The sequence below is a fragment of the Acanthisitta chloris genome, unplaced genomic scaffold (assembly GCF_000695815.1).
Source record: "Acanthisitta chloris isolate BGI_N310 unplaced genomic scaffold, ASM69581v1 scaffold9320, whole genome shotgun sequence".
In the NCBI taxonomy this organism is placed as follows: Eukaryota; Metazoa; Chordata; class Aves; order Passeriformes; family Acanthisittidae; genus Acanthisitta; species Acanthisitta chloris.
Genome location: NW_008653320.1, coordinates 17,447 through 32,703, shown reverse-complemented (window position 1 = coordinate 32,703; position 15,257 = coordinate 17,447). Strand labels below are relative to the sequence as shown.

At 48.5% G+C, this 15,257-nt stretch overlaps 2 protein-coding genes across 2 annotated transcripts in view; both read right to left on the bottom strand.

The window, feature by feature from the left end:
• The window catches only part of RHO (rhodopsin), a gene marked incomplete at its 3' end in the record, with an annotated part of 2,601 nt that extends 2,466 nt beyond the window's left edge, over positions 1-135 (bottom strand). Inside the window, 1 exon segment of the mRNA XM_009080508.1 lies at positions 7-135. Coding sequence (XP_009078756.1) covers positions 7-135 — 129 coding nt within the window.
• A 3,109-nt stretch (positions 136-3,244) lies between these two features.
• IFT122 (intraflagellar transport 122) overlaps positions 3,245-15,257 on the bottom strand; it is a 29,423-nt gene continuing 17,410 nt past the window's right edge. The window contains exons 17-28 of the mRNA XM_009080497.1: positions 13,251-13,417; positions 12,292-12,463; positions 11,640-11,742; positions 10,117-10,257; positions 9,072-9,169; positions 8,107-8,207; positions 7,242-7,407; positions 6,194-6,305; positions 5,670-5,798; positions 4,776-4,855; positions 3,973-4,137; positions 3,245-3,334 (exon numbers count right to left, since the gene is read on the bottom strand). Of these exons, the coding sequence (XP_009078745.1) occupies positions 3,245-3,334; positions 3,973-4,137; positions 4,776-4,855; positions 5,670-5,798; positions 6,194-6,305; positions 7,242-7,407; positions 8,107-8,207; positions 9,072-9,169; positions 10,117-10,257; positions 11,640-11,742; positions 12,292-12,463; positions 13,251-13,417 (1,524 nt within the window). The remainder of the gene's footprint in view (positions 3,335-3,972; positions 4,138-4,775; positions 4,856-5,669; positions 5,799-6,193; positions 6,306-7,241; positions 7,408-8,106; positions 8,208-9,071; positions 9,170-10,116; positions 10,258-11,639; positions 11,743-12,291; positions 12,464-13,250; positions 13,418-15,257) is intronic.

Here is a 15,257-nt window from a genome sequence, read left to right as displayed (position 1 = left end):
GAACATGTGGCCAGCCAGTGCTGAGAACTTCCAGGGCTGAGCCGGGTAGTACTGGGGGTACTCGAAGGGGCTCCGCACCACCCCGGTCTTGTTGGACATGGGCACGTAGAAGTCTTGGCCTTCTGTCCCATTCATGGCTGCAGTTCCTGAGGTGTCTTTCACTCTTACCCAAGGGGTCCTTTGTGCACGGGGGATCACCTCTGAAGTGGTGCTCCTCTCAGCCCTCACTGTCACCCTGAGGAGAAGTGGCTGTGCCCCCCTCTGCAGGGCACCTTATAAAGTGCCCCCAGGGTAAGCTCTGGGCACTGGTGTCAGCGTGATTAGGGTTTAGAGAATTATGGATCATCATCATCATGGGGTAATTGGCTTTCCTGAGGAGGTGCTAAGGTGACACCTGTTTCTGGCCTGTGCTGCCAGTGCTAGAGACCACAACTCATGGTCACACATAGAGGTAGCTCTGCACCAAAATTTCATTTGGGGGGCTCAAACCAGCAGCCTCACTCACACAGCTTGCTTCTCCCCTCCACCCCCCACTTGCAGGAGGGATGTGTGCTGTTCAAACCCCAGGACTCTGGCTTTGGGGGCTGCAGGTGGTGGCTGGGCTGGGCAGGTGTGGTGCCTGGCCCTCTGTGCCTGGCTCTGTATGTGACTTGGGTTATGCCAACTTCACTCTAACACCTCATAAATAACCTAGTCTGTCTGTTCTGGACTGGAACCATTGTGCTCTGGTGCTGAGAAGGCTGCTGGACCAAGGCACTGATGGGAGATTCAGAGCTGAAGCCAATGCTTTTGGGCTCCAAAGCTGTTTTCTCCATCCCTTCTCCTTTTTCCCACCCACTGTTTACCACCTTTCTCACGAGCAGTCACTAACATTCCAGCTGGCAGGCAGGTACCAGCTGGTTCCCCTACTGAGGCTTGGCAAGGACTGTTTGCTCTGTCCCTTGGTAGGTGATGGAGGCTGGAAGGGAGCTGAGCACCCACCTCCCCTTGCTGTTTTGGCTGCAGCTGGGGGCTGAGCTGAGCATTGCTCACAGCCAGGGGCGGGTGAATGTGAGGTCTCATCCAGGAAGGATGTGCCAGAGCTGCTGGAGCTCATGGGTGTGAGGTGGGCAGAAGCTTTGTGTCCTCTTGGCCATAATAAACTTCCTCCAGTCATGGACTAGTTTTCACCAATGTTCCGTGTGTGTTAGTTTAGCATGTGCAAAAAGTTGGAAAGAAAAAAGCACAAAGCACTTTACTCTCCTTAAAGCAGAGACCAAGCTCGAGAACCTTCCCTCTCAGTGGGGAAGGTGGGAAGGAGCTGACAGGGCTGGCAGTAGCCCAAGGCAGGCTGCAGTCTCTGGACAGTTCCAAAGGTCTTCCTTCACCTTAACATGGAAACACCATGTCCTCACACACACTCTGCTCACCCTAAGCCACTCTCCATTAACTTCTCACACTTGTCACCGAGGCCAGAGCCAGGCCACTCTAACTGCAAATGCAGCTGTTCACACTTGTACCTGGGCACACCAGGATTAAGGGTTTACTTCCCAATACACCTTAAGCTGATGCAATAAGCCACTGCTGAGGCAGCAGTTGCTGTGTGGAGCTCAGGGCCGGTGTGCGTCACCGCTGGACGCAGCACAGGACAGGCAGCAAGGAGGCAGAGGAACAGGGCAAACTGCTCACAGCAGCTTCCAACCTCGTGTAGCTCCAGGGACTCCTTAGCATGAAGCCAACTCCATGGCATGGGGCAGCCTGGCTTGGAGCACATTCCCATAGCTGAGACCTGCTGAGTGTTTCTGCTCAGAAACACCCAACTGACTTTCCAAAGCTAGACTCTCTTCCCAGAGTTGTTTCATATTAGTTCTTCCTCGATCCATGTGGTCTCTGTGTCACAGCAAACCCTTTCTCTTTGTTTTTGTAACTTCTCCCTCCCCCTGGCTCTGCAGAGCCAGCTCAGCTCCGGAAGAAGGAGCTGAATCCCACCTTGGCTCCCATCTCAAACAGCATTGTTTATGCACGTCAATAGCAGAGTCTTCCCTGCAAACAGTGACAGCTGAGTCAGAAAGCAGACGGGCTGTAATTAGAACAGAATGTTTTGAAAGTGGTACATCAAGCAAACTTGGTCAGGAACCAGCAGGGGACTCGGAAACGCGGAGCGCAGGGTCTCCCTGTCCAGAGGAACTCGAGCAGACAGTGACATCCCGTGCCACGTGCAGAGTGCTGCTCCCCTGGGAGTCTCTCTACCAGCAACACAGGCAGTTTATACCGGGTTAAACATCAAACCCATCACTTCCCAGCTCCAGCTCAGCCAGTAACCCTTGTGAACCTTCCCCCTCCATCCCTCTGTGACCATCCTTGGGAGATTCACCTGCTCAGGGGAGCGTTGGTGTCGCTGGCACGGAGTTCACTTCCCTCACTTCCCTGTGCTTTGGTCTAAACCAGCCCTGGGAACACACTGGTGCCAGAGCTGTGGCTGAGCAGTGCCTGCACAGCACTGGGGTTTCCTTTTTTCCCTGCTCTGTGCCCCTCAGCAAGAGGACAGGGCTGGGACAGTTGGCCACAGGGGTGTCCCACTCCAGATGATGTCATGCTCCAAAATAAAAGCTCAGAGGATGTTGTGTTTGTCCTCCCCAGTGAGTTACTCAGGCTGAGCCCTGCTCTCCAGGAAGCAGGGAATAAATTCCTCATTGCTTTGCTTTGCTTGCACAGAGTTCTGCTCCAGCTAGTAAATGGTCTTCAACTCAACCCAGAAGCTTCTTGGATTTTGCTCTCCTGGTTTCTGCCCAGGCCTGTGGGGAGAGCCAGTGTGGGGGCTCACGTGCTGCCTGGGACTGACCCCCGTGTCCAATGCCTCCACAAGGGGCTGGAGCAGAAGCAGCAGCATTACAGCAAATTCTGAGACAAGGAGTAGTGAAAAATAGTCTCATTTATTTGAAGATCTGTCGAGAACAGGTACATAGTAAGGAGCAGATCAAGTCCTACACAATCTGGAGTAAAAACAATTACTTAAAGGCTGAACTTGACCCAAGAAACATCCCTGTAAAATTCTGTGGCACTTCACTGCTTGTCTGGGAAATGCAGAGAACATTCACTGTCATTTTGGATTTTAAAAAATAGTTACATCTCTTCAGCTCAGTTCCACTCATGTACAAAATGGAACAAGAGGATGTAACAAAGTTGCTAGGAAAGTTCTGTGGATCTAAGAGGTGCTTTGCCAAACCAACAGAGGAGTCTGTTGTTGAGGTAAGATTGTTTTTCTTCATTGGTTTGACTCATCTATTCTCCGCCGACAGAAGGGACAGCAATTATGCTGCAGTATGAGGAGCTCATAGTCTTCTGTGTGAAACATCTGTTAATTAGGAACAGATTTAGGGACAAGTTAGCCTGTGCCCTGCTCAAAGAAAACACCAACCGAGCTCAACGGCTGCTCTACAGCACAGACATTCTGGAGCTTCCATCAGAGAGAACTGGAGCTCTTGGCTTCAGTGGCCTGGGGCACTTCACAGTGAGCACTGCACAGACTCTGCCAGTGCTGCTGGAGAGGCACAAACCCATTAGCCACATTTGCAGAAGGACAGCAAATTAGTCAGTTTCTGCGTCAGCAAACACGAGTGGATTCCAGCATTTAAAAAAACATTCCTGAGCATGGCAGGAGCAGCACTGAACCACAAGGTAACTTAGTCACTGACTGATCTTCCTTGATAGACCAGGCAGCGAGTCAGAGACAGAGCAAAAGGAAGTGAATACAAATCAGCATCTGCTGGTCAGCCAAGGTTTGCTCGAGAGGCTCTGACTTACTGTCAGGGCAACTTCTCAAATTCTGCTGCCGCTGAGCCTCTGAAGGCAGCTGTTCTCCATGCACCACAGAGCTCAGCGCTGGGATTTCACCGCTCTGTCTCTACCTCTTGCACTTTAGAGCACGAGGTTTCAGTGACCAGCTCTGTCTCAGCCATTGGCTTTTCTCAGGGCTCTGCACACACACAGTACCTGGAAGCAGGAGGGACACATGGTGATGGGCACGTCGGGCAGCATGGAGCGGTAGTACTGCCAGCGCAGAGGCTTCGGCCACCGCTTGATCAGCACGTCCCTGCGGCTCATGGCCTGCAGCGCGGCGCGGCTCACCACCACCGGCACGAACTCCGAGCCCCCCTGCTGCAGGAGGACACACTCAGCCACAGCTGCAGCCCCTCCGAGGGCATCGTGCCAGCAGCACGGTAAAATTCAGCACAAGCAGCTCAACTGGCCCAAACCCTGTCCCACCAGACTCCCTGTCAACTCTACCCACACCCTCCGCGACAGCAGCACTCAGACACGTCTGGTTCCAGGGAGCTTCCATCATGCTTTTAACAGCTCCCTGTCAGAAACAGCCATGCCTGCAGTCTCCACGTAACCCTCACAGCTAGTCCTGCTCTACAGGTGTGCTGCCTGCACCCGGGGACAGCTCCACTGTACCAGTGTGTGGTGAGGAAACCACATTCCAGGAACATTCACTCTTTGTTGTTTTATGGGTTTGTGTTTGTTTGGGTGGGTGTTTTTTTTGTGTGGGTTTTGTTGGTTTGTTTGTTTGTTTTTCCGAGGGTTTTTGTTTGTTTGTTTAAGAGAGGAGTTAAGTGGTAAATTCCTTTCTCTCCCAAGTGCCATCCCTCTCCCAGTCCCCTGCTCTGCAGCTCTCTTGTCTGGGTACCACCCGCACACCAGAAGAGCAGTGTGGATTGTAAAGGGCAATTTTCTCTTCATTTCTGTTGGTAGCAAGAATGAAATGACTTGGAAGGCACAGGTAAGGCTCTTACCTCAAAGCTCAGTTTGGTTGTAAAGGGATCAGCATCCTTAACAACAGCTGCACTGTCATCCAGCCTCAGACTCTGGCTGTCTGGATGCATCTCTTAAGGAAGGACAAGAATTCCTGTAAAACTGTGCTCACCACAGCCAGCACTCCCAGAATCAGTATGGAAGCAGCCCAGCAGCACCATACCCTCACTGCTCCAGAGTATCCCAAACTGTGACAGTGCCCAGGTCATCACAGAAAGCACCAGGAAGGACTTGCTGGGACTCCCAGTGACTGGAAAAATCTATCACTGCAGCAGCTGCAGAGCAGTGAGCCTGATCACAGCCTGGCAGACATCAGCTCTCCCTTCCCTCCAGGTAGGAAAGGACATTTGAAAGGACATTTTTGGGCAGTTTTAGTCGGAGTCTGTGTCTTCCTGAGTATTACTTTGCACCTCATATTCTATGGCCCCCACAGCAACCAGGAGCTCTGGATGCCAAAGCATACCAAAGCAGATCCCAGCAGGCATGGTGGAGAACATCTACACTGCTTCCCTGGGCTGAGAGCAGGCAGCCCCCACAGCAAACTGTTACTGGAAGCAGCACACTCCAGGCTCCCCTGCCCTGCACAGACAGCAGTTCAAACAGGGCAGGTAAAGCAAAACATCCACTAGTACAGAGAAACATTTCCCATGACTAGAAACCATCTGTCCTGATGGAAAAGCTTCATGACAACATCAGGTTTAGTTAAACCATACTTTGGTTGTTACACTAACGTGACAAGGAAACATGATACAACTGTACTCACATCAGTCATACGACAACAAAAAGGTTTAAACCTAAAGGGAAAAAATAAATTCAAAGTTGCTTCATATTCCCCTAAGAAAGGGACTGGAAAGCAATTCCAATCAAAAGGATACGGTCACTCTTCATCTCCTGCCATTTCGTCTCTCTTTTATTCACTCTTGGAGCCTCGAGATCAATGAGAGCTACAGCTTCTTCATCCGTGATGCCATCTTCCAAGTGGAACTCCACCAGGTGCAGCACGTCTGAGGGGAGGGAAAGGCAGAAGTGTTTGACCTGAGGAACCTAGGAACTGCTCACTGCCCCTCATGGCAAACAGCCCTGGCCTCTCTGACAGTGCTGTCCTGCCCACATGCTCTTATGAAACAAATTAAATGAAACAAAACTACAGCAAACCAACCCCCCTGAACTCCTGCAAGGATTGTGTCCATGTTCAGGGTCTCCTGTGTGGCTGCTGCTGTGCTGCACTGAGATCCAACAATCCCCAAGGACAAGAGGCAGCCACTCAGTCACATTTAACAACAGCAAAGGGAAGGTTGGTTGGCCAAACAACATTGCAGAGAGAACCAACGGAGCACTAACCTACTCTGCTAACATTTATCTACTTGCAAAGCAGGAGCACAAGGGATGTCCCACGCACCGTAGGAGGAGGCCGAGAAGACGAAGGGCTGTCTGCAGTTAATGCAGACGTTCCCCAGGTTATTCAGCAGAGGGTTGTGGGTGGAGCACCTGTAACACAGGGGCACGAGCTCCTGCAAAGACACAGGAATGGCAAACAGACCAGCACATCCTCAGCTTTTTGTGATTCCCACACAGGTTCCCTCAGCCGACGCCACCGATACGACACCAGCGCCGTCTGCAGAGACACTGTGAAATCGGATCCTGCAGCATCTGAAAATGCTTCCCCTCTTTAATAAACCTGCAAGTTTTCACGTTAAAAATAGCTGTCTTCACCATTCTAATAATTAGATTTTCACCTTGCCTTCGCAGGAACAGAATTCTGCATCAAATACACAGTGACAAAAGAAGCAGAAGAGAAGGTTACAAAGTTTGCTCTAAGATTTGGTGAAATTTAGGTTCTCCAATTAATTCATCTCTCTTCAAGAGCACAGTTATTTTAGGCAGTTCTTAAGAGTGTGTTTCTCTCATTTCAGGGGGCCAGGTGCATGTTCACTGGCACAATGCAATTTATTTTTAGTGAGTACTCTCTGAGACAAGGCTTTCCAGAGCTCTGCAGAAAGCCAGACTTCAGTTAAAGAAGAAAAGGTCTTAAAATAAGACTTAAGGAAGGAAGGTTATTGAAGGGATGGGGGGAGGAGGGAAGGGGTGTTAGGAGTGGGACAAATGAAAGTGACCTCCAGCTGGAGAGAGAGACAAAGACTGTGGAGTAATAGTGTGTGGATCGGGGAGAAAAGGGCTTGAAAGAATTAATAGGCAGAGAGAAGGTGGCTGCAAGAGAGGAGAGGGAGGATGGAAGCAGCCCACAAAGAGGGCTGATTTTAATTTGCTCTGGGAGCAGAAGGAAGTCTGACCCGAAGAATAACAATAAAGGACTGTGTTTCCAGCAGAAGTACAATTATATCACAGGGCCATGCATAACACAGCACAGACTTTCTGTGCACACAGCAGCTCGGGCTCCTGCACTGGGCCACGTACTAATGATTCACATGAAACACATTACAACTTACTTCACTGTCATGGAATGGCTTGGATCGAATTGTCAGGCTGCCCAGCTCCACGGATTTCTGGAACCTGGCTGGGATCTGCAGGCCCTGCAGCTTGTCATAGGCATGACGAGCCAGTTTGTACGCACCGAGAGCTCTGCTCTGCTTCGCCAGGGCAAACAGGGTGTTGCTGCAACTTCATTAAGGAGCAAAAGGACACACAGCATCCAGGGGAAAAGGCAATGCTCTGCCTCATCAGAGAAGTTGTGCAGTCAAGCATATCCCACACCAGGACTTCAAACAGAGAAATCTATTTACAAACACATCTGAAAAGTGTATCAAAATGTTTGAGGATGATTAGCAAGGTAAGGAATTGACCCGACATAAACGTTGCTGTGGGTAAATAGTCTGACTCCATTTACAACATTACAGCAATTCTGGGGTACATAAACACCCCAAAAAACCTTTTACAGCACCAGTAACCCACTGACACTGAGCAAACACACCTGAGGTGGTCGGAAATAAAGTGTGTGCTCTGTGTCAGAGACCAAGGCTTGTCCTTCCCTTTCACCACTGTGAAACTGTAACTGACCACAAGGCCTGTGATCAAAGAATTTATGAAATATTATACATGTGTAAGTGAGGAAGTTGTCAAAAGGAAAGCTAACATCCCATCCAAAGCCAGAAATGAAGTGAAACCATGATCAGGCCTCCCAGTGGCATCCACTAACCTTCTGGTTCCTTAGGGATAAAAGTCAGTTCCCATTAATGATAACCAACAGCTGAAGCTGAGGATGCTCTCCAGATCCCTGCCTTGGACCAACAACAGCTATTCCCTTCATTCATCTCACACCACAACTTCAGATTTTGTACTGTGTTGGAAGGATACACTTTGGAGATCCCCAAAGGAGTCTCCTTTGTTAAGCTGTGAAGCAGAAACCTGGAACTATTGAAGAGGATGTCAGGCATGGGGAAGCTGAAAGGCTCCTCCTGCAGTATGAAAAAAACAGACGTATATCTAAGCTGGAAAACTCACATCACTAAGCATCAGAGCATGAGGCAGCTCCACTACTGTGTTTCTTTCACGCAGTTGCAAAAAGAGGTGTTGACACAGTATAGCAAGTGGATTTTGCATGTCTTTATCACCAAAGCTCATGCCTGCTACTTGCTGAAGAGAGAGAGAGAGAGAGAGAGAGAGAGATCTGTGTAGCTAAACCAGCACCTTTAACAGGTTATCTGAAAATGAGGGAGGACAGGCTGGGCAGCCACAGCAGAATCTCCAGCACTGTGAGGTCTGAAACAGTCTGACAGCAAAGACCTCCACAGCACAGAGCCTTCTTTTTGGCAAGGGCACAGAGCAAATGTTTTACAACAGGTATTTTCACCAGCAGTGATAGCATCAAGGCTCTAATTGCTGGAATTAGCAGGAGCTCCTCACTCATGACTGTGTACCACCCTGTGGGAATCCCTAGGCTGGAGTGCCTTCTTCTCTCCAACCCTATTTTCCCATGACCAAAGGAAAAGCTGACCCTGTGCAGTCACTGTGGGACCAAACGATGCAAAAAGGGCTGGAGGATATCCATGGGCAGTGTCAGCTGATGGAGACAGGCACAGCCCTGCTCCAACTGCACTGCAGCTGTCGGGCTGAGGCTACACTTGCACAGTGCAGCTGAAGGCTGTAAAATGTAAAATACAGTTAAATAAATAAATAAAGTTGCATACAGTATCACTGATCTACACTCCATATTTAATTGCCTGAAAAGTCATTAAGTATTCCTAGTTATTTCTGGACTCCCTAAGGAAAAAAAAAAGCTCAGGAAGCATAAATACACAATTCTGAAGTGAGTATCTTACTGTGTATCTTTGAATGGAGTGATAGACGTGGTAAACCTCTGCCAAACGCTGGAAGTGATGAAATTTCTGCAGCATTTCAGTTGTCTGTTGTTCGTTCTCTGTCGGAGGCAAAGGCACTGGTGTCAGTCTCCCAGAGGAGTCTAGGAGGCTCCACTGGGAGAAAACAGCCTGCTGTGATGTTAGCACCAGCACTTCCAGAAGAGGCATGGACCAGGACAAGTGTGCCCCATCTACCCATCCAAACCACACATGGTATAGAGCTGCTCCTTTCCCGAGCAAACCTCTGCTCTAAAACAAGCACAGCAAAACACACAAGCAGTTGAGGCAATGGTTTGACACAGCCAGAGGCTAGAGCTGGGCTACAGGTAGAAAGTACCAGGTGTGCACCCTGGGAACCTCATCCAGAACTCCAGAGTGCACAGACAAAATGAGATTTAAAGATTTGTTTCACAAATACCAAATACACTACTAAGCCGTTTGGGAAACCAACACCTGAGGGGTGACAGATAGCTGAACTGAAAACAAAGGTGCTTAGAGCACCAGGCAAACAGCAGCATTCCCAGCTCTCTGTGGTCCTCATCACTAAATTACACCTATTCACTGCTGGCTCCACCTCTCTCCCGGTGAAATCCATGTGGGAGACAAGATGACAGCTAACAAATCATCAGTTTTACCTGTTGGCAGAAGCAATTTGTAAAGCACCTCCCCAACCCATGCTGGAACACTAGAGGTATCTTATCATCCTTTATTTACTAGCACGTTAACCCTCCAGTCACCTCCCAGCAGTGTGTGGTGGGAAGGTGCAGGAGGATACCCCTGGAGGCATGATGTTGATCCCAGCCAGATTTCAGAAGGAGCCTTAGCCTGCTGCTGCTGCTTTGCTTGTTTGTTTTTAAATAAGCACATGGGAAAACTAGGGGACTACAAAAATAGCACAGCACTAAAACAAGCGACCCAAGCCACCCAGCAGTGAACAGCTGCAGCACTGCCATCACAGTTTGTGCAGGAGGAGGGGACAAACACAAAATTCCTCGGAGGGACTCACCTTGGGCTATGTCTAGGCACTGCATGGAAAGCATCCAGTAGTAGTAGGCTGCGTCGTTGAAGCGACTCTCCACCACGGCGTTGTGTGTGAGCTGCTCCAGCACCCGCACGGCCTCTCCCTGCCTGCCAGCCTTGTGGAACGCTGCAGAGGCACCACACACAGGGCAGGGTGATTACAGCAATTAACCCGCGTTAATGGCTTTGAATCAAGAGCAGCCTCTTCAGCCCGTATCAAATAGCCCATCCAGGGCAGCATAAAAGGGATTATACACTGGTGTTTTCCCCCCTTGAAAGCAGCGATGCTAATGGAACATGAGAAGCATCTGTAGATGTGTTGTGGCTTTTGCACTGTCTCAGCAGCTCTTGAGCTCGTGGGTTGTGTACAATGCTGGTTGATGTGTTTGGTTTTTTTAAATAGAAGAGAGGGAAAATGATTAGATCTCTGTGAAAACAACAGCAATCTCCAGACACTGCAAATCACAACTTCACTCAAAACTACAACGGATTCATGTTTGAAGTCAGTGCTCTGGTGTGTAAAGCTGAATACTTTGAAAGAATACAGCACAGACTATATCCTGCTGGCATTTATTAGCAACATCTCCTTCTCTGATGCTCAGAAGCCAACACAAAGCAACACCCTGAGTCCTCACTTGGCAAACACAGTTGTCATATAGGGAAATAGGAATGGGAGGGACACCAAGCTCCCCCAAAACCTCACTCCCACAACTGCCTCCTGACTGCACCTGGCTCAGCTCAAACCAGAGCTCACACAGCCACACAAGGAGCTCCAGCTCACCGTCCTGGGCACCTACTGAGCCAAGGCAGCACAGAGCTCTGTGGAGCAAACTGGGATGATAACCTGCATTCCCAGAGTCCTGGCCACGAACTACCACACTGCCCTCAACCTCAAAGTGCTCAGAAACCCTCCAAGGTGCTCAAAGGTTTGTGTGGAGACAGATCCTGGTGTGTTCACTCCCTGGTCCCTCAAAAGCAAGTGCAGTTTCACACTTGGATCCCAGCTGGAAGTGGCAGGTGCATAGCTTATGCATTGGATTTTGAAGCCTGTTCACAGGATGGAAAGTTGACAGTTCTGTTTAAAGGTAGTTTTAGAAGCCTAACGAAACACATCAAAATCTTAAAGAAACAGGAAAATTTTACCTGCCTAAATCTGATGTTACCTAAATACAAGGAAAAGTTATGTTTTCCACTCAGGTTTATGAGCTGGCTCCATATTTTGAATTCCAGTGGGATGAAAATATTATTAAGACAGTTCAGATTATATGCCAAACACTGTTGCTATGTGCCAATAGAGAGACAATCAGACAAAATCTGGACCTGTATTTAGGTTCCATCATTTTTTGACAGATAACGATACTTCCCATTACTTTAAGACCAGGATGAAAACACAGATTATATTTGGTTTGAATCCCACAGAAAAGAATCTCTCCAGGGCATGGACATGGTGCACGGGAGCAGCATGGAGCAAATGTGGAGTGAGCACTGATCTGCCAGTGACATTCTTACCTTTCTGGGCTTCTTCAAATCGATCATTCTCTGCCAGCCACTGAGCATAAGGGACATACACATCATCTTTGAATTCAGGATGCTTTTCACTCAGAGCAAATGCCTGAGGAAAATAAAAAATTCATTCTCAGAATATTGCATGGTTTGAACAGTTAAAGGGTTTAGAATATTCCATGGGATCAATCCTTCAGCTCTAAGCAAATTCCCAATAAAAATGCATACACAGAATAGAGAGTGTAATCCATATTTTCTTCAGGATGAAACTAATGTGTTTTAAAGTAAAAAGCAATCAACAACAAAAGAAAAGGAGCTAAGCATAAGAACAGACTGGCTATTGAAACGGGGAGACTTGGCAGTGATTATCTGGGAAATTTACTACACTTCACAGCAAGAGACAAGAAAGATTCTTATTCTTACTGAATACATCTTCTAAAGAAATTGAAGGAACACCATAAATGCAGTTTAGATTCACTTTCAGAAAACCACATCACCACCAAACACACCCTGGCACACACAAGGAAATGAGGTGCTCTGAATCCTCCTGCAGAAGCCTCAGTCCCTCCCTCCCTCCAGACATTGGTCTCCCTTTTTGCTGCAACCAGAGACAGTGAAAAGTAGATGTTTTTCACACAGAAATCAAGGGCACACTTACTTCTTCCCAGCGCTGAGTCTCCACGTGGAGCTGGACCAATGCTTTCAGGTCACCAATCTTCATGTAGGTTTCTGCGGCGTAGCCAGGGTTATGCAGCTGCTTAAAATAGAAGGCACACTTGGCCAAAGGCTCCCGCTCTGCTTTGTCCAGTTTTCGAGCGATTTCGATCAACCTACACCCAGCAAAAGCAAGGCAGATGTTTCAGACCCTGCCCTGGAGCTGTGATTTCAGCTACTGTCACGACTTGAACCGGCAAACATTTCATTAACATCACAATGGTAGTGCCATACAGCACTGTTCAAACAGATCCAAATCCCTTTTCAAACCCAAACCTCTCCCTTCACTCCCTACTCACATCTGGGTGAGGGGGAAGGAGGGAGCACATGCTGCATGAGTAACATGGGACACACTTCCCCAACCCTGACCTGAGCAAGAGACTCCTGAATAAACACCCCTCCCTGTGCCACACAGCAAAACAGAGGCAAGGAGGGGCTGAGGGACCTGGCCAAAGTCTTACAGCAAATGACCCAAAAGTGTCACCTACTGCAAATCGAGAAGAAATGACCAGAGACAGGAACAGCCCCAGAATTTCTAAGGACTCTGTGCTCCAGGTGACTTCTCTATCCCTAGATGATAATCCAGACCAGCTGAAAACAGCAGCACTGGGCTATCAGGTGATGATCACTCTCAAGCTTGAGGCCTGTGGATTTCAGACAGTCTCACACTGCAGATGAGCCTGTGCATACTCTTCACCTGTTTTTAGCAGGTTTATGGCTCTACCATAAACCATGTGCAACTTTAAAAATGTTTTTAATTGTAGATGTACTTCAAATACTCAGTTTGATACAAACACAGGTGGATACCAAATATCTTTTGCCTTGTTTTAAAATGATGCAGAATTCATAATAACTCCTGCAAGTTTTTGTCACATGTTATCCCTGAGGGGACACAAAACCTACATGTCCACCCAGCCGTGGTCGCCGCTGATTTCGATGGCCTTCATGTGCTCTCCTGCAGAGAGATACATCTCCACTGCTGCCTTGGGTTCATTGATGTTCTTGGCCCAGTCTGCTTGCTTTTTGATCAGCATCTTTGTGTCTTTGGGGTCTCCAGATCCCAGAAAATCCTGGAACAGTGCAATACAAAGGTCTGCATTACTCTAAGGCTCATTTTGTAATGAGTATCATGATGCCTCCTGAGGACAGAACACATGCAGAGCAACATGGACTGGGCCAGCCTTCAGCAGCTCATCAAGGTCCGAGTATCATGATGCCTCCTGAGGACAGATCACATGCAGAGCAACATGGACGGGGCCAGCCTTCAGCAGCTCATCATCAAGGTCCTGTGTCTGGCAGGAAACAGTGGCAATTCTCCTATTTAGACAGTTTTCAACTAAAGAAAAAGCAAGATATTCCAGAGAAGGACAAAGCAGGCCTCCTGAGGACAGATCACATGCAGAGCAACATGGACGGGGCCAGCCTTCAGCAGCTCATCATCAAGGTCCTGTGTCTGGCAGGAAACAGTGGCAATTCTCCTATTTAGACAGTTTTCAACTAAAGAAAAAGCAAGAGATTCCAGAGAAGGACAATGCAGATGCCTCAGAGGCAACACTCCTGTCCCCCCTGCTCTCTGCTGAGCCTGGTTAAGTGGATCCTTAGGATTTCTGCATGTTTGCCAGGAACAGCCTTCCCCAAACAGAGCAGTACTGATCTAAAAATCTCTGCCAGAGCGATTCCAAATTTCAGATTTTCTGCTGCAGGCCAGGCAGGTACAGTTTGACTCTCAAAGACAACCCAGCCCATGCTCAGCTGACAACAGCACACCCACTCCACGAATCCACTAAAGGCTGAAATCTGGTGTGCTGCAAAGACACTTGATGATTCTATTTCAGTATATCAAAGAAGCCCTTTGACAAGGACAGAGTGACAGCTGCTGCAGGGTGAGAGTGCTCTGCAGCACTGGCTGGGCTTGTGGGAGGGCCAAGTCTGGGTGCTGTGATGACAACCATCTTGGAAATATTTCTAGTAGTTTGTTCAGCTTCTCCTGCCAGTACTAAAGCCTTGGCACCATATGGTTCACATCTGCTGACATCATGTGCCAGGAATAAAAAAAAAATTTAAAAAAATCAAACAACCCCTTCAACACCAGAAGATCGATTGAGGGCAATTTTGCCTGTTAACAGAACAGGCTCCTGCCCATTAAACAGCTTCTAGCAAATGGAAAATTAGAACAGAGGAGACAGGTGACAAAAGAGTGGAAAACTACCTTATCCTCTGTGTTTCTGGCAAATTCTGATTGAGGTTTAAAGGGAACCAAAACCCCCCACAAGAACCCACACACCAGATCTGCTCCACCACTGCAATCCCCGGACACAGCCAGGCACCAGGTACAGCACTGTACCCCATCTGTGCCAGCTCTGAGCTCCAGGGTTAGCTCCTGCAGCACAGCCCTGCTCCAGGGAACAGCTACAGAGGTATCCTGAGAGCCTTTGAATAGGGAAAACTGGAGCAAAGAGTGAAGTCAAACAACGTCTTTGACACAACTTGTTTTCCAGCTTCGGTCACCAAAGTCCAAAATCAAAAGCTCAGCTTCTCACAGCAGAAAGAAGGTTTTGTGAGATCTGGTGCTGTGATAAGGAGCCTGTGACCAGATATCAAAGGGTTCCCAACCTCTGCCTCCAGTCTAGACCTTCCATCCAGACCTCATCAAAGCCAAGCACAAGAAATCAGGTTCTGTGCGTCCCTTTGAGTAAATCTGGCAGCATCAGAGAAAGCAACAACACAAAAACACCCCAACCCCCCCAAATCATTCCTTGGATAAACAACTGGCAAACAAGGGGTTTCACATGTTCCTCCATGCCCTGTGCACTCCCTGCACAAGCAGCTGCCTTCATGTGCTGTGAAACACCTCGAATTTCTCTGCCTGGAGTCACTCTGGAGGACAGGAGACACAAGACCTCTTGCTCT